This window comes from Choloepus didactylus, chromosome 5 (genome assembly GCF_015220235.1).
Source record: "Choloepus didactylus isolate mChoDid1 chromosome 5, mChoDid1.pri, whole genome shotgun sequence".
Lineage (NCBI taxonomy): Eukaryota > Metazoa > Chordata > Mammalia > Pilosa > Megalonychidae > Choloepus > Choloepus didactylus.
The window spans coordinates 134,485,838-134,513,637 of NC_051311.1; the positions used below are offsets into that span (position 1 = coordinate 134,485,838).

Consider the following 27,800-nt stretch of genomic DNA (forward strand, 5'->3'; position numbering starts at 1 on the left):
CAGCTTAGCCAGACCAAGCTCTGAGGCCTGGGATTGCAGTCTTCCCCTGTCAAATGATAATTATACCAAACTGAAATGAATGTTGGGGACTATTTTGCAATCCTGCATAGCCATACACATACTTAACTACATTTTACAATCAGATAAGAACACCAAAGTCAAACTGGTCAAGAGAAAGCTAGAGCATGTGAGAATGTTATATCCTTCCTTGCACAATATTCTCCAATTACTGTCTTACAGTGAGTAGACACTCATCTGGTCCTGGTTCTGACCGAATGCCTGGTCAGAACTAAAGACCAGCCTAAAGTTCACCCTGCAACTCCCCCAAAACCTTTCCTTCCTCAGACACAGCTCTCAGAGAAGACTCCTTCAACAAAGCTGCCCCCTCCTTTTACATTGTTTATTGGCAAAGCAATTCTTACCCTCCTACTTGAAATGGAGTCAAATACCCCAGATGCGGAGTCTGTGACGGAGGGCCCTGAGTAAAAATGATTAACTTCATGTGGAAACATGGCAATTTCATTTTGACGATACATTCTGTGGTGGCGGAGCTTGGATACCCACTCATCGAAGACTTCTTCTGACTTCACCTAAAATGTGTGAAATTGAAAGGGGAAACAAGGGAGTCACTCACTGAAAGGAACAATTTTTCACCAAGTTAAGGTCACACCTCACACACACTCTTTTCATGTTGGCACAAGTAGAAATGTAGAAATACATCTTGGTTAATATCACATTTTTGGTTAGCTTACATTTTTGCAATCTGTAGAGAAAAGTTTGAGGAGGAAATGGAAAGTAAAAATGGTCTTCAAAAGGTATATCAACTATCTATGAAAAAGCCCAGTTGTTATGCTATTTTTGAAACTCAAAACAGTACCAGCTACATTAAACAATGAACAAAGTGAAATTTATTATTTTACAAGACCCTTAAAGCATTCCCAAGTTCTCTAGTTCCAACTTCCCCTATCCCTACTGAAAATATAAACACCATTTTTCTTTTTAAAATTCTTTTTATAATTCAGACTTTTCAGATCTACTTTCTTTGATCTCGAATGAATTAGTAAATTCACCCTAAAATATTTAACCTTGTTAATCTTCTCTGACAAACAATACACTGTTGAGGAAGATGTTAATGAATGTGAAGTTTATTTAAAAGAACATTTCTCCCACTCTCAGAAATAGAATAAAAAAATCAGAAAGCATTATCAATGACTTCTAGGATTTTTCATATACACACACAGAAACATTTAGCCACCCTCTCCACAGATGAGTGACTATTAATTTCTAATTTCCACGTAGAATAATAACTGTAGCTAGTAACTTATAAAATATTTCACACATGTATAAAAGTACTAAAAAGAATATAGCAAGCAGCTATGTACCACAGATATTTCTTAATAGTTTAGCATATTTGCAAGTGTATGAGGGTGATATCAATGTTCCCAAAGTAAAAAATGAGAGATACCTGTATAGTAAGAGACTTATGAATCTGCAATTTAAAATGTCCCAAGAGGATGTATGGTAGGTTACCTTCCAAGAAGAAAAATTCAGATCAATCCTGTTAAACCTTTACGAATGCCACAGCTGGGAGCAAATACGCGGAAATAAATGTCAGTGGCAGCAATCACTTAGGAAAGGATATATTGGACCTTATATTTGTGTTGTTGATTAATAGAAGTACACACAAGTCCCCTCCAAGGACTCTTTAACGTGTCTTTTTCAGGAAGAAGCAATAAAAACAGACACATCTATTTGTCTCCCTACCTTATGTTCCTGAAATGTATTTTCTTTTCTAGATGTGGTTAACAGGAATATTGATACAAACTGAATTGTTTCATCCTTTGTGCTAATCTAATCTCAGAGGCCCTTAAAAGTCAGTGCCTCAAGCTCTCATCTTGGCTCTTTTTTTTAATTGATGTCCAAAAGAATGATTAAGAAACACACAAAAAAACTTAAATTGAATCAACACAAATATTAAACTATGTTAATTAAGATATTTAATATATTTTAAGGTATTCCAGTTCTTTAAAAATTAGGAATCAATAATTACTATGATGTTAGCTAGAATAGTTGATAAATGAGAACCCATTATTTCCTGACCATGTCAACAAAACTAGAACAAAGGGTCATGGGAAAGCAGCTGGAGCAATGACTAAACTAGTCTAGAGATTAGAATGGGCCACGAAACAGCATGGATTTTGCTGTCTCCCTCAGTCCACCAACCACACACGTTTGTTAAGCATGTATTGCCTGAGCACCGTGCACATGCCATGGAGAAGTCAGGGACCTGCTAAGAAATGGCACTCATTATCTCACACCAATATTTTCCAAACACTCAGCCCCCACCTCAATATCCCAACTAATTTGTTTTTATAATTCTCTAGAAAAGAGTCTTAACATTTTTTCAATTAATTTCTAACATTTGGGAACTACTTAGTAATCACATATAATAACTAAATTATTAGTTCTTTGTTTGTAGCACTACATGGTCAGCATTATAATTATTCCCATTTTTTAGGGAAGAAAACTGAAAGTTTCAGAAAAAAAAAAAATTTGCCAAAAGTCAACAGCTACTCAGGTCAACATTTGAACCAGAACTATCTCTGCCAATCATATGCTTCATGCTTTTAACTATCTATACCTTCTGTGAAGAGAGAGAAAACTCAAGTCAAAGTTAAGCAGCTTTGAAAGGTATTATTTGGAGATTCATACTGCAGGAAAAAAATTCCTGACTTTGATATGAGAATCTTAATGGAATCTCTATAAGATTAGCTGGAGTTGTAAGGCAGGGGTCAGACTCAATGTAATAAGCATTATCTTGTATTTTGGGGAACATATTCTAACCTATGGTAAATGGTTCTTAATCAAGGACCGAACTGACTGGAGTAGGCGCTGTATTTGGAAATGGAAAGGTTTTTTGTTGTTGATTGTTGTCACAATTACTGGGTAGTGGGGCACTACTGGTATTTAAAGTATGGGGACACAGAGACGCTAAACTTTAAACAGGCAGTCTTGCACAACGCGGAACTGTCTCATCCAAATATCAACTGCATCCATTGAGAAACATTATGGCAATGAAAATCTACATGTTGGCTGAGTATTTGAAAATATACAAAGGTAACATAAATAGCAACAAGATGGCTGTGTGGTCCAGTGGATGGCATGCCTATACCTGGTTAAATAAATGACAGCCCCTGCCCAAAATAAACACAACCCCCTGCACAATGGGAGACAGTGCCCAGTCTCACCTTCAGATGGTAGATGTGCTCCTCGGTATCGAGGTCTATGCATTTTGATGACTTCTTTACAGACATCACCGAGAGCCCAACATCAATGCAGCCATGCAGCTTTTCCCTCTCTATCTGCAGAAGCACAAAGAGGACTGCTTAAGAATCAAGGTGTTAAAAAGAACAGCAACATCCTGGACTCTCCATTCCTCTACACTCACCCTCCATATCTACCAGTAGCAAATACTAAATAACCACAATTTACCCAGTACTTAGTATGGACCAGTATGCAATTAATGCTTTACATGCATTAACCTATTAATTGCACTGCCTCCCAATGAATGAGTTTTAGTGTCTAAATTCACTTAGAAATCATTTAAAAAGGAGAAAATGACAGGAAACTAAGAGAGACTATTAAAGGAAGAAAGGAGGAGAGAAATGCTGGGTGGGAGAAGGACCGCCACAAGGGAGAGGATGATGGTCCATCAGCCCGCATAGGAACTGCCCATCATCCTCACCCAAGGCTTCTCCACCAACCCCCTCAGTCACTTGAGAGTGGGAGCAACACCCACCCCCTGCCTTGTTCCTGATACCTAGAAGAAAACCTCTCAGAGAAATTCTAAGACCAGACCAGACCCCTGGATACCCAGTGGGCTGTCAGGAGGAGCCCCCACACCTCTACCTGATGGCTGAACTGAGCCTATGGCACCCAGGGCTAGGCAAGGGAGAGTAGACTCTATTCCAAGTGAAGAAACGACCACCTCCTATAGAGTCCAGTGCAGAGAAATACAATCCCCAAATGTGCACCATCTAGTCCCTGAGTCGACAACAATTATCCCTTCAGAATTCTTAAAGGCATGTTGGACAAACAAGACGACTTACATCAGTTTGGCTCTTTGCATATTTCAAGATTCCTTTGTCCAAATAGAAGAATCTCTGTGGGGAAGAAAGTACAACCCATTAAGGTGTTCCATTTAAACATCCTCCCCTTGGTCTCAAATTTCAAACCTCAAATTAAATTATAAGTGCCTATGAACCCAGTACTGAGTGGGGGTAGTGGGTGCTAATAAAGACAAGGCCAAGGCCAATGTCTTACCTTGTGCCAGCCTTTTAAGGGCCATTTCCTCTTTTTCAGCAGAAATCCTTTCTGAATTGATGGCTCCTGGGTGTAATTCACTTCTCCCCTCAGTCCTTCCACCACTTCCCAGCTGTCCTGTTCCAACAAAAGACTTCATGCTGAGTGGCTATCTTTAAAAACAATAATAACATTAAGACACACTTCATCCTATCAGTAAATCAATCCAAGATGGTGAGGCTGGCTAGGTTTGATGGAGAGAAGAAACTCAAATTCAATTTCCACACAGTCCCTGCCTTTATAGATCTAATGCTATAATGTACTGGCATCGAATTTTATTTTTTCAAAAGCTCTCTGTTAGAAGGGAATGTTTCTTTCTCTTTAGTTGGTTGGTAAACAGTTCTATTTTTGTTCACTTTGATATCATAACAGCAGTTGCTGTATCTCTCACCACTGGACTTCAGTTTGAATTTTAACCAAATGCTACAGACATTGGGATGGAACCTGGGTGGTGGGGGACTCAAGAAATGGCTCAAAAATATGACACCAAATGCAAGTTAGCAAATATGACAACTTGGTCAAAATCATGATTTAGTTGAAAATGAGTGTTGAAAACACTCAAAGAATTACAATCTAATCAACACTGATATGTCTGCCCACACAAGATTGCATCGAAGATAATGGTGTTTTGGGGGACAGAATATATTCAAACTGGCCCATTCCACCCCCTGGACCCAAAAATGACATGATCTTTCCATATACAAATACATTCATCCCATCGCAGTATCAAAAAAACTTAAATCATTTCAGTAACAATAGGTAAGTACAAGATCCCATCAGAATCAGTTACAGGCAAGGTCTGTTCTAAGGCATAATTCCCCTCTAGCTGTGGATCTGTGAAACGTAGAACAAGTTATATGCTTCCAACATACAAAGGAGGGACAGTCATAGGATAAACATTCCCATCGCCATAAGGAGAAACTGAAAGGAAAAGAAGGTCAACAGGACCAAAACAGTTCCTAAAACCCGCAGGGCAAACTCCGTTAAACTTCAAAGTCTGAGAGTCATTTAGGGAACGGCGTTTTATCCTTGGGGCTTGAGAGAGCCGGATTCTAACCCTTCCTAAGGGCCTTTGCAGCGGCCCTTTTCTCTCCAAACGCTGGGGTGAGTGCTCCAACATATCCACACACTGGGGAAACCACCTTCTCGGCCCCACCCTCCTCAAACATTGGGGTGCCATCCAGACTCTGCCTCTCTGGGGCAAAGGCTCTACTCTCTCCAAACAGTGGGGTGGCGGTGAGGCTCTCCCCAATCCCCAGTGAATGTGCTCCACCAACTGTGAGGCCTGGGGTGAAAGCACCCCTCCTGAGCATCGAGGCGGAAGGCCCGCCCTCAACCTCTGCGGCAAACTCACCCTTTCTACGTGTGGGGGCTGCTCCGTTCTCCCTGCCCTAGACTTCTTGACTCCAGACCTCAATGTCCATGGCTCTGTCTTTGAAGACATTTTTCCTTTAATTTGTTCCTCTGTGCCCTCCAGTCCAGACAGGCCATGGCTCCGGTTATAGAGTTCTCTCAAAAATCTCGTTGGCTTGGCATGAAGCACATGGGGGACAAAACCATCAGACAGTAGAATTTTCCACAAATCCTTTCCGGATAACTCCATTTCCAATCCTGGCTTGTACTAAAATGGTGGTCAGTTTCCATGTTTGGTTAAATCCTCACATGGGGCTGTAGCTTCTGGGGTCTCACTTTCTGGAAGCCCAGAATTTTCCAAACTATCAGTTTCTGGTTTCTTTGTATCCAAGAGTTCATCTATCAGCTTATCTCTGTCCTGTCACATTTTACTATAAGTTGTAAGGAGAAGCCAGGCCGCACTTTTGATATTTACTTTCAAAATCTCCTCAGCTAAGTATCCCAGCTCATCACTTTCAAATTCCGCCTTCCATCCAACACCAGGACACAATTTTGCCAAATTCTCTGCCACTTTAAAACAAGGATTGCCTTTCTTCCAGTTGGCAATGACTTAGTCATCATTTCTGCTCAAGGCCTCATCAGAAGTATCTTTAGAGTCCATATTTCTACCAACAGTCTCTTCAAAGCAGTTTAGGCCTTTTCTTTCAAGCTTCTCACAGTTCTTCCAGAGTCTTCCCCTTATCCATTTAAAAAAGCCGTTCCAACATGTTTGGTGTTTGCAAACACAGTAGCACCCCACTTCTCTGGTACCAAAATCTGTTCCAATTTGCTAATGCTGCCTTTTCACAAAACACCAGAAATGGATTGGCTTTTATAAAGGGGGTTTATTTGGTTACACGGTTACAGTCTTAAGGCCATAAAATGCCCAAGGTAAGGCATCAACAATCGGGTACCTCCACTGGAGAATGGCCAATGGTGTCTGGAAAACCTCTGTTAGCTTAGAAAGCACGTAGCTGGCATCTGCCCCAGAGTTCTGGTTTCAAAATGGCTTTCTCCCAGGATGTTGCTCTCTAGGCTTCAGCTCCTCAAAAATGTCACTCTTAGTTGCTCTTGGGGTGTTTGTCCTCTCTTAGCTTCTCCAGAGCAAAAGTCTGCTTTCAAAGGCCGTCTTCAAACTGTCTCTCATCTGCAGCTCCTGTGCTTTCTTCAAAGTGTCCCTCTTAGCTGTAGCAAGCTCGCTCCTTCTGTCTGAGCTTATACAGTGCTCCAGTAAACTAATCAAGGCCCTTGCTCAACGGGCAGGGCCACACCTCCATGGAAATTATCTAATCAGAGTTATCACCTACAGTTGGGTGGGTTGCATCTCCATGGAAACACTCAGAGAATTACAATCTAATCAACACTAATACATCTGCCCACACAAGACTGCATCAAAGATAATGGCATTTTGGGGGACATAATACATTCAAACTGGCACAATGAGTATCTTTAAATTATATTTGAAAAAATTCAAATTAAGTATTGGGAATCTTAAAGCATCAAAAGCATAGCTTTACAACAAGTATTTACATGCTTTTTTTTTTTTCCCAGAAATTGTTTTTTCTCCTTTCTTTTGATTCAAAACCTTGTTTGTTTGTTTGTTTGTTTGTTTTGGCCAATCTTTACAGTACTAAGCTATCTGTAATTAGGAAGAGGTAAAATAGTTGTTACAATTAATCTTCCATTGTTGGCTATTTAGGTTGTTTCAACTAATTGAGTGAACAAGAATTTTAATTTTAAAAGGAATACCAGAAAACACTAAAAATTTCAGAAAAATTATTTTAGAATGCCTAAAAATGCATAATTCATTGCAGAAGGTAGACCAAAATTACCAATACTTCAGCGACTGAGACAATTGATGATTTTTTTTAATTTTTATTGAGATATACATGAAATGCCAAATCTCAAGAATATAATTGTATATATAAATACTATACATATACACTCAATAATTACCATCCAGATCAAGATATAAACCATTTCCAACACAGGGTAATTAAATTTTGACAAACATATCATTTTGGCCAAGATTTCATGCCGACTAATTGGCTCTTAGTCAAATCTCCAGCCTACAGCAGGACGTAAAAGCAGAGGCCAATGGTGCTGAGGGATGGACAGTAAATCTGGAGCAGCACCAGGGAGCAGAACTCAAGTCCCAGGACACAGACTGCATCTAAAGTTGAGCAACAGTGAGGGCATGGAATCTACAGGGATCCCTGCGCACTCTAGCTTGGCTTCTCTATTATCCTTGAGTTCAGTACATGGGACCCACCGATAACACTAACCTTTTCCTACTTGAGCAATTGAACTGTTGTGTTTTTATAGTGGTAGTAACCATTTAAAAATATATATAACAAACATATATATAACATAAAATTTGTCATTTTAACCATTTTTAAGTGTACAACAGTGGCATTAATTACAGTGACAATATCGTGCTACCATCACCACCATCACCAGAGCTTTTTCATCACCCAAAACAGAAACTCTACACCCATTAAGCAATAACTCCCCATTCCCACTTCCCCCAGCTCCTGATAACCTCTAATCTACTCTCTGCCTGTATGAATTTGCTTATTCTAGATATTTTATGTAAGTGGAATCATATGATATTTGTCCTTTTATGCCTGGCTTATTTCAGTCAGCATAATGTTTTCAAAGTGCATCCATGTTTCAGCATGTATCACAACTTCATTCTTTTTGTGGCTTAAAAGTATTCCATCATATGCATATACCACATTTTGATTACCCATTCATTCAACATTTGGGTTGTTTTCACCTTTTGGCTATAGTGAATAGTGCTGCTATGAACATCAGAGTACAAAGCACCTGTTTGAGTCCCAGCTTTCAATTCTCTGGGGGTATATATCTAGAATTGAAATTGTTGGGTTATAGCTGTACCATTTTATATTCCCACCAGCAATGCACAAGAGTTCCCATCTCTCCACATTCTCAGACGAAACCCTTGTAACTTTCCACTTATTTAATAATAGGCACCTGAGTGGGTATGAAGTGGCATCTTGGTATGGTTTTAATTTGCACTTCCCTAATGGTTAATGATGCTGAACATCTTTTCATGTGCTTATTGGCCATTTATGTATCTTCTTTGGTAAAATATCTAAGCCCTTTCCTTACTTTTTTTTTTTTTATATATTCATTTTATTGAGATATATTCACATACCATGCAGTCATACAAAACAAATCGTACATTCGATTGTTCACAGTACCATTACATAGTTGTGCATTCATCACCAAAATCAATCCCTGACACCTTCATTACCACACACACAAAAATAACAAGAATAATAATTAAAGTGAAAAAGAACAATTAAAGTAAAAAAGAACACTGGGTGCCTTTGTCTGTTTGTTTGTTTCCTTCCCCCATTTTTCTACTCATCCATCCATAAACTAGACAAAGGGGAGTGTGGTCCATATGGCTTTCCTAATCACATTGTCACCCCTCATAAGCCACATTTTTATACAATCATCTTCAAGATTCATGGGTTCTGGGTTGTAGTTTGATAGTTTCAGGTATCCACCACCAGCTACCCCAATTCTTTAGAACCTAAAAAGGGTTGTCTAAAGTGTGCATAAGAGTGCCCACCAGAGTGACCTCTCGGCTCCCTTTGGAATCTCTCTTGCCACTGAAGCTTACTTCATTTCCTTTCATTTCCCCCTTTTGGTCAAGAAGATGTTCTCCATCCCACAATGCCAGGTCCACATTCCTCCCCGGGAGTCATATTCCATGTTGCCAGAGAGATTCACTCCCCTGGGTGTCTGATCCCACATAGTGGGGAGGGCAGCGACTTCACCCGCCAAGCTGGCTTAGCTAGAGAGAGAGGGCCACATCTGAGCAACAAAGAGGCATTCGGGAGGAGGCTCTTAGGCACAATTATAGGGAGGCCTAGCCTCTCCTTTGCATTTGCTTACTTTTTAATTGTGATTTTCATCTTCTTGTTGAGTTGTAGATGTTCTTTATATATTCTGGATAGTAAAACCCTTCTCAGATAAATGATTTCCAAATATTTTATCCCATTCTGTGGGTTGTCTTTTCATTTTCTTAATAATATCCTTTGACGCACGTAAGTTTTAAATTTATCTATCTTTTTTTGTTGTTGTTGCTCATGCTTTTGGTGTAAAATCTAAGAATCCATTGCCTAATACAGGGTCCTAAAGGTTTTCTCCTGTTTTCTTCTAAGAGTTTCATGGTTCTGTGTTAAGTTTTGTATGTAGTGTGAAGTGGGAGTTAAATTCATTCTTTTGCAGGTGGATATCCACTTTCAACACTGAGTGGACTTGACACCCTGTGCAAAAGCAACTGGTCACAGATGTGTGTTTTTTTCCCCTGAACTCACAATTCTATTCCATTGGTCTTTTTGTTTTGTCTGTGTACCAGTACCACACTGTTGTGATTACTATAGCCTTGTACTAAGTTTTGAAATTGGGAAGTGTGAGTCCTCCAACTTTGTCCTTATTTTTCAAGATGTTTTTGGCTCTGCTCTTTGCCATTCCATATGAATTTAATGATTGCCTTTTCCATTTCTACCAGAAAGGCTTCTGGAATTTTGACTGGGATTGCACTGACTCTGTAAATCATTTGGGTAGTATTGATATCTTAACAAAATTAATCTTCCAATCCATGAAACACTATGTCTTTCCATATATTTAGGTCTTCTTTAATTTCTTTCATCAGTATTTATAGTTTTAAGTGCACATGTCTTTTACATCCTTGGTTAGATTTATTCTCAGATATTTTACTCTTTTTGATGTGATTTTAAATGGAATTTTTTCTTGATTTCCTTTTTGCTGATGTATAGAAATACCACTGATTTTTGCATGTTGATCATGTACCCTGCAACTCTGCTGAATTCATTTATTAGCTCTAGTAACTCTTTCCATAACTGAACTCTTTATATACAGATCCTGACAGACCTAACTTATGTCTGACTGCACTTTACTGTGAATGGAGTTAAAGAAACATTCTAGAGTTTTGAAAAGTGTGGTTGTCTCTGGAATTGTGAAAGGGTTTTCTTTAATGGAAAAATCTATCCTTGGAAAAAAATTCAACTTTTAAGTTAAGGGACTTTCCTCAGAAAGGCAGCAATGTCAAATGAGATTTTAATAGTAATGAATACTTATTATTCAAAGTCACCTGATTATACCCAGACAATAGATAGAGAATGCATATTACTAAGTAATGGGAGACCACAAAAAATTTCTGCTCACATTTCTTTCACCTTTGAGAGTCCTTCTTCAAAATATAAAATGTTTTATATGTCTAAAATTTTAATGAATCTCTGAGGTCAAGAAGTTAAAGATTTCCTCTCTTCCAGGAACCTTCTTCAGAAGAAAGTATATTTCATTCCCAGAAATTCCATCAATATTTCGTCTTACCTTTTGAATGACCTACTACTTACTTATAATAATATATGTGAGGTTTTATCATTCTTACTTTTTCACTTCTGACTTCCTCACAATGCTCAGCCTGCTGTTCTGTCAATGGTAGGCATCTGATTGGTGAATGAATAAACTTAGTTCTGGTATAAGGCTGTAAATGAATTTATGTTCTTGGAATACCATTAACTGATATGCATTTGAAGTATGCCCAATATCTTCAGGCCAAATGACTATTTAAAAATTAAATACCTGGGAATATAAAATGGTGCCGCTGCTGTGGAAAGTTTGGCTCTTCCTCAAAAAACTAAACATGAAATTAACGTGTGACCTGGCAATTCCACTTCTGGGTATACACACAAAAGAATTGAAAACAGGGACTAAAACAGACACATGTTCAAGGATGTTCACTGCAGCATTAGTCACAATAACCAAAAGGTGGAAAAAACCCAAGGGTCCATCAACAGATGAATGGATAAATAAAATGTGGTATATCCATACAATGGAATATTATTCAGTCATAAAAAGGAATGAAATTCTGATACATGCGACAATATGAATGAACTTGGAAGACATCAGGTTGACAGAAATAAGTCAGAAACAAAAGAACAAATATTGTATGAGTCAACTTAGATGAAGTATCAAGAATAAGCAACTTAACAGAGGCATAAAGTAGATTTGAGGTTACCAAAGGCTAATGGGAGGAAGGAATGGAGAGTTATTGCCTAATGGGTACACAGTTTCTGTCTTGGGTTAGAAAAATTTTGGTAATGGATGGTGGTAATGGTAGTATAACATTGTAATGTAATTTATGCCACTGATTGTACATGTAAAATGGTTAAAATGTCAAATTTTATGTTACATATTATATATATATACACATATAAAACAGCCATTAAAAGAAAAAAAATTATATACAACACACCTATGTTTGCTGTCACTGAAAATCCAAAGCACAATTTCCTCCTGAAAGTGCTCTAAGTGGATCAGGCCCTTTTCATTTGTTTGCTTTAGGACTCCCACACAGCAGGCGACCTGCAGAGTACTAACACTAAACAACCATGCCCATCTGCTCAATACATTCAATTGCCCAAGATGCAGATGCTCAGAGGGAGTGGATGTTACCGCACACTTTATGAAACTGGGGGAAAAAATAAAGGAATGAAGTCACATTGGTGGTTTACAAGGAAGCAAGAATTAAATTTCAAAACTGTTTCCGGGATTCATATTGGAGCTAGATTTTTCCTGAATTCATGAGATGTAGTCCATTCCTACCAAGAAGTCAAAGTTGGAGGGAAGGGAATTAGAATGAGTCCTGTAGGTCCTCTAAGTAAATAAGCCAAAAATAATTTGTATTTTTTTCCTATGAAATAATAGCTTTTTCCCCACTTTTGATCTTCTATCTGTGCCCAGAACCTTAATCTGATGCTAGGTTGGAAAAGCCCGATTTGAAGGATTTGAGAAAGTGGAAGCTCTCCTTGAGGACGAAAGCACTACAGCTGACTCCTTTTCTGGGCTCCCCGCCCCAACTTTCCTGTCTGCCACTGTTCTGAGTCTCCTGTCTGAACCCTGAGAGCCAACGGCGCCCTTCCTCCCTTGCTTCACCCAGCCCAGCGGTTGTCAGTGGGGGCAGTACTGCTCCCTCGGAGGCACTGTGGAATCCTGGGGGCATTTTTGATTGTACAATGCGGGGGACGTCTCTGGGACCTAATGACTAGCTACCAGGGATATCAGATGTCCCACGATGAGTCAATCTTGCCCAATGAAATTACTGCCCCACATCCTGCAAGACTTTCTAAAGTGTCTTTGGATATTTTTGTAGGCGAAAACCTGCTCTTCTAATTACCTGAGTGCAGAACCCATGTTCCACACATATACCAGAGAATGTCTGCATGCTTTTAAGATACTCTGAATTCTCTGGGAATACAATTACTGAATAAGGGAAGACTATACTTTGCCAAGCATTGTCCTCCATTGTAGAGAATCATGGATGCCTATGCTGCTTGTGGTATTTGAGTTATCAACACGACACATTTTATCAGTCTGCATTCGCAGTTGTCATTTTCTACGTATCAGCATATCTGTCCACTTTGTTAGGTCTTCTGATAGAGTCATGTCTGGGCTGGTAAATATTGAAATTATTTTTAAATATTAATGACTTTCTTTGTATTTCTCTTTTATATATCAGTAGGGCACTATCTTGATATTTTAAAAATTATGTGCACAAATAAAATTAATTCATTTGAGGCAGTTAAAGGAGTCATTAAAATATTAATCATATTTTTGGTATGATGGGGTTAAGAATCACTGATGAACTTGGTACAAATTCAGCATACGGTTGTGGAAAGAATGCTGGGCCAGGACACAGTGTATGTGAAACCACTCTGAAAGTGAAGCACTTTAACATTTCCTTATAAGTAAGTCCTGTTGATTCCATCTTCAAATGTTATCTTCTATGTCCCTTCTTCTCTACTTCCCAACCACCACCCTAATACAGGTTCTCATCAAACCTGGTTTCCTAAGATTCTCTACTTCTACTAAAGACAACAAATATATCACCAGATAATTTAGCACTTGATTACAAAACTCATGATTTTTTTTTCATTCTCCCGACCCCCATTTTTTCCCCCCAAATAGTTGTAGGGACCATCTTTTCAACTTTTTAGAACCCCAGCAAAGTGCTAAGAATATAGTAGGAACTAAAAAAAATTCTCCTGGGTTGATTGTTGGGGTCGCTAACCAAGAATAGAGATTAAGTTGATAATGAGCTTTATCATCACCTCTGTGTTGGGTGCCATTTAGAATACAAAAAAAAAAAGTGCCTCAGAAACACTATCCAGTGGGGTAGATTGAAGCAATAATAATATAAAATGATAAGAGAATACTTTTCTAGCTCCATGAGGCGCTCCATCTTGTTCCTACTTAGAATACTGCATAATAGATGCTCAATAAATATGTTGCATGAGTTAATGAAGCAATTACAATAGCTAACATTTATTAAGCATTCACTATATGTTACGCAGTGAGCCGAACACCTTACTTTCATTACTGTGCCTAATTTTTACACATTCCTGTGAGCTTGGTATTATTATTATTATCCTTATGCTTTTGAATGTGAAAACTGAGGAACAGAGAATTCAACTTCCCCGAGGTTAAAAATGGTACCAAATGGTGAAGCCCCCTGACTGCAGAACCTGTATTTTTAATCATTCGGATACATATTGTTGCATGTTGCATTCTACTATAAATTAAATATGTAGTTCCGATGATGAACAAGGAGCAAATGCCATGAGGTGTGGGGATGATGATGGGTAAATTCCGGAAGAGATTGCGATCCTGAAGCAAGCTGAAGGAGTTAAGAAGCACTACCCTGTGGATATCCTCAAGTAAGGTCTGGAACCCTGCTCTGAGCTACCATGTCTCCTATCCTGAAGTCCCTCTAAACAGGGGCCATAAAATTAGCCTGTGAGTTTTAATGCTGCCAAGTCTTTGTTGATTCACTTTTTTCCAGTTAGAATGCTGACTGGTCTACTTCTCAGCCTGGAGAACTCTCATATAACCCTAAAACTCCTCCTCCAGGCAGAAATTCTCTCCCTCCTCCAATGACACCAGCACTTGCACTGTCTGCCTCCCTAACTACAATGTGGGTTCAGTGAGGCCAAGGACTGTGTCTTCTTTATCATAATCTTACTGCCTGGGACATCAGAGCCCTAAATAAATATTTACTGAATGTGTGAGTCTAAGGATCAAAGGGGGTATAAAAAGGGCCCTGCAGAGCCCCTCAGGGTATATGTGTGTGGGGGGGCTTAATAATGTGTGCTGGATTGGTGTGAATTGGTATTCACTCAAGACAGAAAAAAATAAAAGAGGTGCCTGTTTCTCTTGACTAAAGGGACCAAGTCCCAGGGAGTGGCTCCTGCTGTCCCTCACACAGCTGGTGAGCCTGTGCTGGACACGGACCTTGAGCTGAAGACCCATGAAATTAGTGGTACAGGGCAGACTTGGGCCCCCAACACCACTGGGCTGATGTCCCACCCTGTGAGGTGTCAGGCTTAAAGATCATTATGCATATCAGCTGGAGAGAGAACTCTGACAAAGTCTGGGGGAAACGGTTTCTTAGGGTTTTGTTTCAGTTTAACTGAAGACAGTCTGGCACTGTCATCTGGCATTAAATTCAGTCTGTTTTACTGAATGTCTAAAAAGTACCAAATATAGAAAGTAGCTTTGTGCTTGGAAAGACAGCTAAGCATTTCTTCATGCCCATGAGCTGGCAGAGTTCATTTCCATATTGCTGAGTGCACAGACTGCAAGCACTTCCCTCCAGCACAGCTGATCCCACTGTGCACATCTCCCATGCACCTTTCAAAGGCTGAATTCTCAGCTCTGCCCTTGCAGTGGTGTCAGAAATAGAAAACGATTTAAACTTTCATTCTTCCTACAGCTGAAGAGTGTTGGGGAAGGAAGTTCAGTTGCTACCTCTATGTGGAATGACTGATGAGTGGGTTGCTTAGTCTGTTTATTAGGTTTTTAAAGATCATCAGGGAATGCCCTCCATTAATGACTTTTTAATGGCTTTAAAGGCATGTGTGATCTTCTAACGCCTCAGGATCATTGATAACATCTTTGATGATTGTACTAATGATTATACTAATGATTGTACTATGGGGCTTGGAAATACTTGTCCAGAGAGTTTCAGTTAATACAGTGACAGTTTTAACTGGATGTCAGACCAATTTTGGACTTATATTTTAATCAGAGTTGGAGTTTTGGCTTCTTATTAAAAATTTCTTTCTCCACTAGGATTTTTAGAGTACCAGCAGACCTGAAAGCAATAACAATTAAAAGAAGAAGAAAAGGGAGGGGTGTGTGCATGTGAGCTAAGGCAATGCTTCTCAAACTATAATATGCACACCAATCACCCAGAGATCTCATCCAAATGCAGACTTCAATTTGGTAGCTCTGGGGCCACGCCTGAGATTCTGCAGCGGGGCCACTGCTGCTGGATAGTGAGTCCATGCTGAGCAGCCAGACTGTCAGAGACCAGGCTGTCCTGAAGAATTGGGATTTGACTCAACAGGCTCTTAGGGCAGAACCAGGATGAAGGGGATGGGAGTTAAGGCCTTGGATTCCAGCTCTGCATAAAGGACAGATTGTCTGGTTATCTAATAATTAGTGTTATGAAAAATGATCCAAGTGAGTGTCTCCAAGAGCAAGCTCCCTTGTCACATCACTATAGTGCTGAGTCAGAGGATGATGTCCCCCTGGCAGAGGTGCCCCGGAGAGCAGTCAGGTTAAACAGCAGCATTAGTTTCAGTGAGGGACAATCCCTGACCTTATGTGAAATCACTTTGGAAACTGCAAGGTCTTTACCATTTTCTTAAAAGCAAGTCCGGTTGATTCCATCTTTAAAAGGAGATTGGGCAACGAAAAACCCACCTAGATTCTTTTTTTTTTTTTTTTTTTAATTTATTTAAAAATTTTATATACAAGCTAGGATGATCTGTTGTAATCAAATGATTCGGCTATTTTTTTTTTTTTTTTTTTTTTACAAAACAAATCGTACATTCGATTGTTCACAGTACCATTACATAGTTGTACATTCATCACCTAAATCAATCCCTGACACCTTCATTAGCACACACACAAAAATAACAAGAATAGTAATTAAAGTGAAAAAGAGCAATTGAAATAAAAAAGAACACTGGGTACCTTTGTCTGTTTGTTTCCTTCTCCTATTTTTCTGCTCATCCATCCATAAACTAGACCAAGGGGAGTGTGGTCCTTATGGCTTTCCCAATCCCATTGTCACCCCTCATAAGCTACATTTTTATACAATTGTCTTCGAGATTCATGGGTTCTGGGTTGTAGTTTGATAGTTTCAGGTATCCACCACCAGCTACCCCAATTCTTTAGAACCTAAAAAGGGTTGTCAAAAGTGTGCGTAAGAGTGCCCATCAGAGTGACCTCTCGGCTCCTTTTGGAATCTCCCTGCCACTGAAGCTTATTTCATTTCCTTTCACATCCCCCTTTTGGTCAAGAAGATGTTCTCCGTCCCACGATGCCAGGTCTACATTCCTCCCCGGGAGTCATATTCCACGTTGCCAGGGAGATTCACTCCCCTGGGTGTCTGATCCCACGTAGGGGGGAGGGCAGTGATTTCACCTTTCAAGTTGGCTTAGCTCCACCTAGATTCTTAAAGCTAGGTGGGAAGCAGCAGCCGTGGCCAGCAACCTTCACTGTCCTTCTCCCTCCATTCAGAGGAACAGCTCCCAGCCCTACCCCAGGGGTAGGAGGTGGATATCCAGACGATTCAGGCCCCAGGAAGCTTAGGTCTTAATCACTTGGACAGCCATGGACCAAAGATGCTAATGCCTTAATTACTTAGATGACAGGATAATGCACACCCCTTCAACGAGCCCTTGAGAAAACACAAGACATGAGAGGAAAAGGAGAGTCATTGCCAGCAGCTGACACTGACAATGGGGAGAAAAGAACATGAGAGCTGTCACCAGCTCTGTTGGCATATCCACCTGAAGTCACTCCCATCCTGGGTTTCCAAATAAGAGAAAAATGTTTTCCAACTGTATTGACAACAAATGGATTTACAATGAAAAATCATATTAATAAAAAAAACTTTAGTGCACATATAATGATTATTTCTACCCTGATTGCTTGCTCAGCATTTATGACTGCAATTACTTTAGCATTTCTAGGCTTCTTATATATATATCAGATTATTAAGTTTTGTTAAACTTCCCCTAATTGTATGCATGCCACCTTTTAAAGCTATGACAGCATCTTCTATGCATTTCTCTTTCCATGCAATGCTCTGGGTCTCTTAAGCGACGTAGCTACTGTTAAAGATAGAGGCACCCAACTCATAAATTTCACTCTACTGTGGCTATGCAGTGCACCAGACGGTGTGGGTTTTATTGTTGCTATTATGGTAATGATTGTGGTAATAAAAATCACAACTACTACTTATTGATTGTGGTAATAAAAATCACAACTACTACTTATTGAATACCTCTGTGTCCCTCACAATGACTCTATAATGAAAGTAGTCTGCCCAAGATCACAAGCTATTAAGTGGTGAAACCCACTGAATCTGGAGATCATACACAGGGCCTCTCGGCTAAACATCCACTCTAGATGGAAAAGGTCACCCATAATTACAGGAAGTCCTCAGCTGAGTCCATCCGGGGCAACTTTCTCCCCAAGCAGAATAAATCTCTCTGACAGCATGTTCCGGCACTCAGAACACATGTGCCACAGCCAGCTATAACCAGGTAACTCCATTCACCAAGGAACGCAAAGGTCTCTTCTGGGCCTTTTTCTCAGAGTATACTGTAATGGTTGCTTTCCCCCATAGAGTCGTAGAATATTCTTTTAAGCCTCAGAATTTGAAACCGAATGTGGAAGTCATCTGCCCTGTCCTTTCATTTCAGAGGTGGGGAAGTGAAGCTAAGTGATTTGCCTAGGGCCACAAGAACGAGTGAGCACTTTGCAGGACCAGGACCCAGGCTTTTCTAACTCCACTGCCCCTTGCTGGGAATTACCTGTTTGCCACAGTGGCAGGCAGCCTTGTGGAGGAGACTCTGGACCATCTCACCACAGATGGGCCATGCCATGTGCTGATAGGGGAGAAGCTCCAGTACAGCCTGTTATGGATGAACTGTGTCCTCCAAAAAGATATGTTAAAGTCCTAACCCCCCAGCCCAGCAAGTGTGTACTTACCTGGAACTAGGATCTCTGAAGATGTTATTAGTTAAAATGAATCCAAAGTGAATTAGATGGGCCCTAATCCAATATGACTGGTGTTCTTATAGGCAGAGGAAAACCGGACACACTCGGTAAGAGACAGACAGAGAGGGAGCCATCATGGGACAGAAGCAAGGACTGCGTTTTGTCCCAGACTGGCAGCAAGCCACCACCAGAACCCTACAGACTTCAGAGGAGGCAGGGCCTTGCTGACACCTTGAGTTTGGACTCTCAACCTCCAGAACTGGGAGGCAATACATTTCTGTTGTTTCAATACACCTAGGCTTGGTGCTTTGTTACAGCAGCACCAGTAAACTAAGACACAGACTCCTAAGTGAATGGGACCAGGGTGACAGGTGGGATGGTGGGGAGACTTTTGCTTTTCATTCAATACCTTCCAGCACTGTTTTAATAGTCTATCTTTATTACTTTTAATTTAAAAAAAATCAAACTGTCAATGGTGTATCTATGACCTCTGCCCTTTGGTCTCTGAGCACTGGAGAGAATCCAGACTCTTAGTAAGATAGAACACTTTTGCATCCCAATTACAGGGCATTCGCAACGCTTAAAGAAAGCTCACTCCGTTGCTGGCTGGATCTTGCTAATTACAGTATTCTTATAATGTGCTCAAAACTACTTTTTCAGAGCTAATTAAAGTTTATAATCAAAGTGGAGACAATTCCAGCTAATTAATGCATACATGATTTAGAATCACAGAAGTAGGTGACAGAAGTTTAGCACAATAAACTCTTCCTCATCCTTGATCCAAAGCATCTGTAGGAAAAAAAAATCAATCCTACAGTACTATTCAAGAATAACTCATTCTCAACATGAGAACCTAGTGTAGTTGACAGGTCATGCTCCTGGAGAGCCGTACAACTCAGGGAAGGGATGATTTTAGTTTCAACGTTATACTCCAGCTCCTAATTGAGTTTCTACTTTAATAGGCAGGACCCTACTCAAAGGCCCAAGCACTGAAGATGCAAAGAAACAAAGTGGTGGCGCTCAAGAAGTTGACAGACATTAAAAATAAAGAGACACTCCAAGGTTGAAAAGTTGTAAATGCCAAAAGGGAGATTCAGACAAACCTGTGGCTAGAGGTCTCAGGCAGTTGAGATGCCTGGGGCTAAATGCACCTTGAGGGACGGACTTGAGCCAAGATGACACAAAGGAAGAAGCGGGGTATATTAGCTTCTGAGATTGTCATAACAAATTCCCACAGATTTCATGGCTTCAAACAACAGAAACTTACTCTCACACGATTCTGGAGTTTAGAAGTCCAAAATCAGGCAGGGCCGCGCTCCCTCTGGGGACTCGAGGGGAGAACCTTCCTTGTCTCTTTCAGCTTCCGGTGGCTGCTGGCGCTCCTTGGTGTTCCCTGTGGCCACATCACTTCAATCCATGCCTCCACCCTTGCACTGTCTTCTCCTCTGCGTGTGTCTGATTAGTTGTCACTGGATTTAGGGTCTATCCAGATAATCCAGGATGATCCCATCCCAAGATTCTTAAATTAATTACATTTACAAAGATCCTTTTTCCAAATAAAGTAGCATTCATAAGTTCCGAGGACTAGAGAGTGGACATATCCCTTGGGGGGGTCACCACTCAGCCCACGTGGGAAAGAGGAACCACTAGGCCAGAGACAAACCAGCAGGTGACTCATCTTGAACAGGAACTGCGAGCAGGTGATTTCAGTTGTGTGTCCAGGTACAGAAGGAGGCACAGCTGGGCTCCATGGCAAAGCCAAGGTGCAGAGGACCTCAGAGGGCTGTCAGGGAAGTTTGCTGTTTTGCCTCTCTCCTATTTCTTATGTTGTCATTTCTGAGCCTGTGGTTTTTTAATATGATTACTGAAGCAGAATGTCCCCTCCTTAGGAAAGAACTGTCGAGTCAGTTCAGTTCATATTTGCATCAATAGCTTCTAGAGAAAATTCCAGTCACTGCACAGCTGGTAAGTTGCACTCTGAACAAGTGTTTGGGTCAGCATTCTGCCTTTCTGTATCCTGTACCACACCCAGGGCCACCCATGAATAAATAAATTTATTTTCTTAAGGCACCCAATATAATTTTTATCAAAGTGAAAATTTCTAAACCCCATTAAAATTTACCTGCTGTGCTTGTTATTCTGGAGTTGAAGAACAGTAGGGAAAGTTCAGCTACCTCCAGAAAGCTTTTCAGAGTTTGGTTTCTCTGTTCTGAGAGTGGAATGTAACTGGCGGTCTATTGTTTTGTGGACATGGAGAACAAAAAGGAAGCCCTGACAACTCATTTCAGCTGAAGTTTTAACCTTTTCCTGTATCCTCTGCTTTTATTCCAAGACTTACTTGAAGTGGCAATTCATTGAGAATTGAGTCTCATTTCTTCACCCTTTCCTACCGTTAGGGTACAATGCAACAACCACAGGCAAGGTCAAAAGGTAGGCAATAAGAAGGAGAAGTAAAAGAGCCAGACAGTAAGAATCTGGAAAACTAAGACACAAATACCTATACATTAAAACACACACACACACACACACACACACACAAACAGCTCCAGGCAAATAGACCTCAGGGATGTATAAGGCTGACTCACACATCGTTCTAGTTGGCTAATGCTGCCTTTTCGCAAAACACCAGAAATGGATCGGCTTTTATAAAGGGGGTTTATTTGGTTACAAAGTTACAGTCTTAAGACCATAAAGTGTCCAAGGTAACACATCAGCAATCGGGTACCTTCACTGGAGGATGGCCAACAGTGTCTGGAAAACCTCTGTTAGCTGGGAAGGCATGTGGCTGGCGTCTGCTCCGGGTTCTGGTTTCAAAATGGCTTTCTCCCAGGACGTTCCTCTCTAGGCTGCAGTTCCTCAAAAGCGTCACTCTCAGTTGCTCTTGGGGAGTTTGTCCTCTCTTAGCTTCTCCGGAGCAAAGTCTGCTTTCAAAGGCCATCTCCAAAATGTCTCTATAAGCTGAAGCTCCTCTCTAAGTTCCAGTGCATTCTTCGAAGTGTCCCTCTTGGCTGTGGCAAGCTCGCTTCTTCCGTCTGAGCTTATTTAGTGCTCCAGTAAACTAATCAAGGCCCATGCTGAATGGGTGGAGCCACACCTCTATGGAAACTATCCAATCAGAGTCATTACCCACAGTTGGGTGAGACGCATTTCCATGGAAACAGCCTAATCCAAACGTTCCAACTTAATCCCCACTGATATGTCTGACCCCACAAGACTGCATCAAAGAACATGGCTTTTTCTGGGGGACATAATATATACAAAACGGTACATTCATCCATGCTCTTTTTGTCCCAGCCTTCACAGAGGTATTGGCTTATGCAGGCTTATTTATAGTAACAAGCATTTGTACACAAGGCATGTGGAACTTGAATTAACTTTGAATGAAGTCTCCTAATATCTGAAGAAATCCAGAGTTCTCCAGATAGGTGGCAGCCTGGTCCCCTTGCCACTTATTTGTCGTGTGATGTTGAACAAGCCAGTTAATGTCTCTGGGACATATTTCCCTTCTAAAGTGTAGAAAACAATAATGACCTCACTAGGTTATTTTAAATGGCAAAGGGGAGCAGGAAAGGATATTAGGAGCTGTAAAGATGCTATCACTGATTGTTATCTTCTGATGTCCCTTGCCAACATTTCCTCTGCAAGCAGCCTGGATTGGACATAAGCCAAGGCACCCGACCGTGCAGTCTGCACCCAGCCTTACAGCTCAAAGGATGAAGCAGTGGCACAGTCACCTTGAGGTACTGCTGGAGGGCTCCTGGGGCTCCCCTACTTACGGCAGTTGAATGGTTTATTGATCATACACTTCCATAGCACTTACTACACACAGGATCTCTTCTCAGTAATTGGCATTTAATCCCCGTAACAACCTAACAGGAAACTAAAGTACAGAGGGGCTAGGCAATTCATCCCCAGCCAAACATCTTGTAAGCAGTGGGACCAGAATCCATACTTGGGCAGGCTGCCTCCAGAGTCCATGCTCAGCGTTTCTCATCTTTTACAATATATACAAAACATAGAACATATGTGACACAATTATGACTTTCCCAAGGTCCCTCGTCCTCAATAGGTCTTTCTTGTGGTGTTTATTCAGCTCATCCTAATAAAAGATGGCTGGTCAATTTCAGGGTCTCTAAATACATGATGACTTATAAGAAATAAACGGGATCAAGTGTTTTCGATATACCAACAACTGATATAATAGATACTTGAACATTGGAGCCCCATTCGCTTTTCATTCCCTGCCAAAGTCTCTTGCATTCAACTCACATGTCTAATGGGTTCTGGCGTGGAGCCCAGCCAGCCTGGACTCCCCAGAGTGCAGCATACTGTAATAGTCTGCAGAAATGAACTCTCATCAGGTGACTCTGGGGGGGAGGGGCACAAAAGCCGCCTTAGTTTAGCACAGGAAAGCAGGGGTGGCAAGAGTGAATTGTGTATTTGTATAGAGACTTACCTAGTGATCATGAGGAAAGCACTTGTCAATTAATTTAGCAGGATTCACTTTCTGGAATACCAAATGCTAGCAACACACAGAAAAAAGAATGGAAGCCAGCTCTCCTTACAAGCCACAGCCTCCCCAATCAAGTGTCAATTTATTTGTAATCGTCTGTTCAGCTGTCCTGTCCTTTGTAGTGTCACACCTTCCTATTCAGGGCCTCTTAATAATAAGTCCTCAATAGACATTGATTGAAGAAATAAAAGTTAGGGCATATAGAATGCCTTAAACAAAGGAATACATATTCATTCATCATTATCTAGTTCACTCTGGCTTCTGAAATGAGTTTCTTTGAGAGTCCTAGGAAGGAAATGTAAGGGAGCAGTGGAGAAAAGACAGGAAAGTGCAGTTACTCACATTTTACAAGTTTTAAAATAGTGTAATTTCCTCTCCACTTAGACTTCATCCCTTCACCTACCTCATGTATCTGTAGAGCTTTGTGAATAATCTTTCTACGTAGCAATTGCATGCTTAGTCATTCATTTCTTTAATCCACATGTTCTAAATGTCACCAAGTGCTAGGCTAGGTACTTTTATTTATTATCTCAGTCCTCAAAGACAGGCATAATCACCCAAATCTCACATCAAAAAAAAAAAAAAAAAAAAAATGAGACTCAGAGGGGTTAGATAACATGGCAACATCACTCAGCTGGCAGAAGGCAGGGCCGGTTTGAATACAGGTTGACATACAACAAAGACTTGTATCACACTCCTGCTCCCTAGTTTCCAACAGAATAGTTCACTCACAGACCACAGGTATAGCACAAGCCTTTCTGGATTTCACTCTCTGCCAAAATAAACTCAATGGAGAGGTCTTTGTTATTTATTTTTTTTAATCGAGCCTCACAATATGTCCCTGAGGAGGGAGGGCTTAGGCTTGTGCTCATTATCCCTCATTATCCCTCAGGCCTCTGAAAGAAGGAAATTTAATTTGCTGCTGGTGTCCAGTTAATTCAGTTCAATAATTTGCACATGCCATGCGCAAGGCCTGTGCTAGGTAACGAGAGATAGACAGATGTGTAAACAGGAACCATGTCTGCAAAGAACCCTGTACTCTTTCTACCATAAAGTAATCAGAAGAGAGTTAACCATGTGGGGAGACAGGGTGGCAGTGTTAACCATGGAATCAGCCAAGCCCAAGATCCCAAAACAGAAATTTATGAAGGTCTCTCTCAAATCTTATCGGGGGGCAAGGTAGAATTGGGGTGTCCTGTTCTGCTGCTCCTATTCTACCTTGAATAGTCTCTAATCAGCCTTTCACTCCCACGACTCCAAAGAAACCACTCAACAATGTCACTGATGACCTTCACAACCAAGGAACAGTCCCCGGCTTCACTGCATCTGGCCTAGCAGCAGCCACTGCAAAGTAAATTAAAGCCCTGCAATTTATACAGATTGCATGTAACTTGTCAATGACCTATAATAAGCACATATTATGTTTTTAAAAGTTATCTAAAAAGATTAAAATAAATAAATGCAGATTCTTGTTGAGAAAATCATGAAAGCTAGAAAGACAGTAAATCTAGCTAAAGGGATAGGTAAGCCTAAGCCTAGGATGGGTGAAAACACTGACGTTGACTGAAGTAGAACCCTACAAATAATAGGGCCTGATTAAGAGAGTCAGAAGGAACCAACAACCTTTTAAAGACTGGGTTCCTTCAGCTGGGAATTTCCTACACACACACACAAAAATGTTTCCTGTATGGTAAAGGCAGTGTATTAGTCAGGGTTCTCCAGGAAAACAGAATCAATAGGAGATATATATTTATATAAAGAGATTTACTACATTTTAAGGACTTTGCTCAAGTCATTATGATGATGTTAAAGTCCACAGTCCAAATTTCTGAGTGGAAGTTGGCAGGCTGGAGGTTCAGAGAGGAGTAGATGGTGTGGCCTTGAGGCAGAATTTTTTCTCATTGCTGGAACCCTCAGTTCTTTGCCTTTTTGGCCTCCAACTGATTGGATGAGGCCCACCATCCCTAGTGAAGATAATCTCCTTTATATAAAGTCAATTGATTGTAGATGTTAATCTCATCTATGAAGTATCTCCATAGCACCATCCAGGCCAGCGTTTGACCAAAGAACTGGACACCATAACCTAGCCAAGCTGACACATAAAATTAACCATCAAAGCACTATATCTGAAAAGTGGTCTACTTCAAAGAGGCTCACCTTTGAATCTCAGTTCTGGCCCTGGAACTAGCCAGATTAAGGGGAGCTCATCTACAATTGTAAGAATTTATTAAATTTACAGAGGACTTTTCTCCAAAGAATTTCAACATCTTTTAGTCACAGAAAAACAATCGTCTCTCACCACATCCCTGAGAGGGGAGTAGGAGGTGAGTTTTATCTTCATTTTATGGAGGCAAAACTTCACTTGCCCAATATTCCTCCAAAAGCAGGATATAAAGGTTATAGCAGAGATCTCTTGATTTCAACTCTCCAATATCACTAAGGCACAACAAATGTGGCACTCATGCTGCCACCCTCCCTGCCAATGCCCATGAAGCATAGAAAAACACGGCACCTTACCCACTGAACCCACACTCAGCTGCAGAGTCCTTCTTAACACACTGCTTGAAGCAGCTGCTACCAATGGATAGGGGCTGGCAAAGGAGTGCTGGCATCAAAGGGAAAACCAATGACCACCCATGCAAGGGCAAGGCCCAGGGAATAGAACAGGATAAGAATTCACTGGCTTCTTTCACTTAAGCATAGCCTTATGCCAGATGTTGAAGATATAAAATGTAGCCAAATTATTAAACATTCTATTACATTCATCCATTAAACTGTTTTGTACAATGCTAAAGGCAGACAGGTCTGAGTAGGCACATGTATGATCCACACAAAAGTTTTCTAGGGAAAGAAAAAGTTGTACTATTTGCTGTAAGCATTTATACTTTCCACAAATAAGAATTAAGTTCAAATTAATACTAACTCTAATAATAAAAATGAACATTAATATTTCCTCAGCACCTGCTATGAGTCTGACCCTGGATAAGGTGCTGTGGTAGACTGAATTATGTACTGCAGAAAAACATGTTCTTAATCATCACCATTCCTGTGGGTATAAATTCACTGTATATAGGACCTTGCAAAGATGTTACTTTTAGTTAAGGTATGGCCAACTGTTTTAGTTTCCTAGGCCGCTCAAAGCAAATACCATGAAATAGGTCGGGTTAAACAAATGGATTTTATTTGCACATGATTTTGAGGCCAGGAAAATGTCCAACTTAAGGCATCACCAAGGTGATGCTTTTTTCCTGAAGACTGGCTGCCAGTGATCCTTGGCTCTCTGCCACACGGCAAGACACACAACGGCATCTACTGCTCTCTCTCTTCTCCTCTGCGTTTCATTTATTTCAGCTTCTTGCTTCTGTGGCTTTCTCTCTATGTTTGAATTTCATTCTCTTATAAAGAACTCCAGTAACAGGATTACGACCCATCCTGGTTGAGGTGGGATACACCTTAACTGAAAGTACTTCATCAAAAGGTCCTACTTACAATGGGTTTACACCACAGGAATGGATTAGATTTAAGAACATGTTTTTCCAAGGTACATACAGCTTCAAATCACCACACCAACTGGATCAGTATGGATCTTAACCTATTTCTAGAGACCTTATAGAGAAGGCCACAGAGAAAGAGAGCCATAGGGAGGCGTGGAAGCCAAAGTCAAGAGAATTCACTGCCTCATGCAAAAAAGGCAAGGACCCAGGGATTGCCAGCAGACAGCTCCAGGATGCTAGTCTCCAGGGAGAAAGAAATACTTGCTGACAACTCCATTTTGGACTTCTCCTAGCCTCAAAACTATGAGCCAATAAATTACTGTTGCTTAAGCCAACTTATTGTATGGTATTTGTTTTAGCAGCTGGGAAACGAACACAAGTGCTTTACTTTTAATCATATGAGAAAAGAATAATTATTATTCCAGTTTTACTGATGAAGAAACTGAGGCTTGGGGAGTTCAAGGTCACAGAACAAATAAATTGGTAGAAAAGTTTCCACAATTCAAGTTCTAATCACTATGCGTCCCATCCAGTCAAAACTATCTTGAGGTTTTATTTTGAAAAAAAATTTTATTGTGGAAACACATATACAACTTAAATTTCCCATTGTAACCACTCTCAATTATTCAATTCAGTGTTATTAATTTTATTCACAATGTCATCATATCTTCAAAGTTCATCCAGGTAGTACCATGTATCAGATCTCCATTCCTTTTCATGGCTAATAATATTCCATTGTATGTATATACCATATCTTCTTTATCCATTCATCTGCCAAGGCGCATGGGTTGTTTCTGTCTTCTAGCTGTTGTGAATAATGTTATGAACATTGGTGTATACATATCCGTATGAGTCCTTGCTTTCATTTCTTTGGGGTATATACCTAGGAAGTGGGATTG

General features: G+C 40.5%; 1 protein-coding gene across 5 annotated transcripts in view; it reads right to left on the reverse strand.

The window, feature by feature from the left end:
• OSBPL3 (oxysterol binding protein like 3) overlaps positions 1–27,800 on the reverse strand; it is a 181,955-nt gene that overhangs the window by 60,743 nt on the left and 93,412 nt on the right. For 4 of the 5 annotated variants that reach the window (XM_037836924.1, XM_037836922.1, XM_037836923.1 and 1 more), the window contains exons 3-6: positions 4,324–4,440; positions 4,110–4,163; positions 3,249–3,362; positions 423–590 (exon numbers count right to left, since the gene is read on the reverse strand). In XM_037836924.1, the coding sequence (XP_037692852.1) occupies positions 423–590; positions 3,249–3,362; positions 4,110–4,163; positions 4,324–4,440 (453 nt within the window). Of the gene's footprint in view, positions 1–422; positions 591–3,248; positions 3,363–4,109; positions 4,164–4,323; positions 4,476–27,800 lie in introns of all 5 variants that reach the window. The other variant, XM_037836925.1, reaches the window with a different exon arrangement.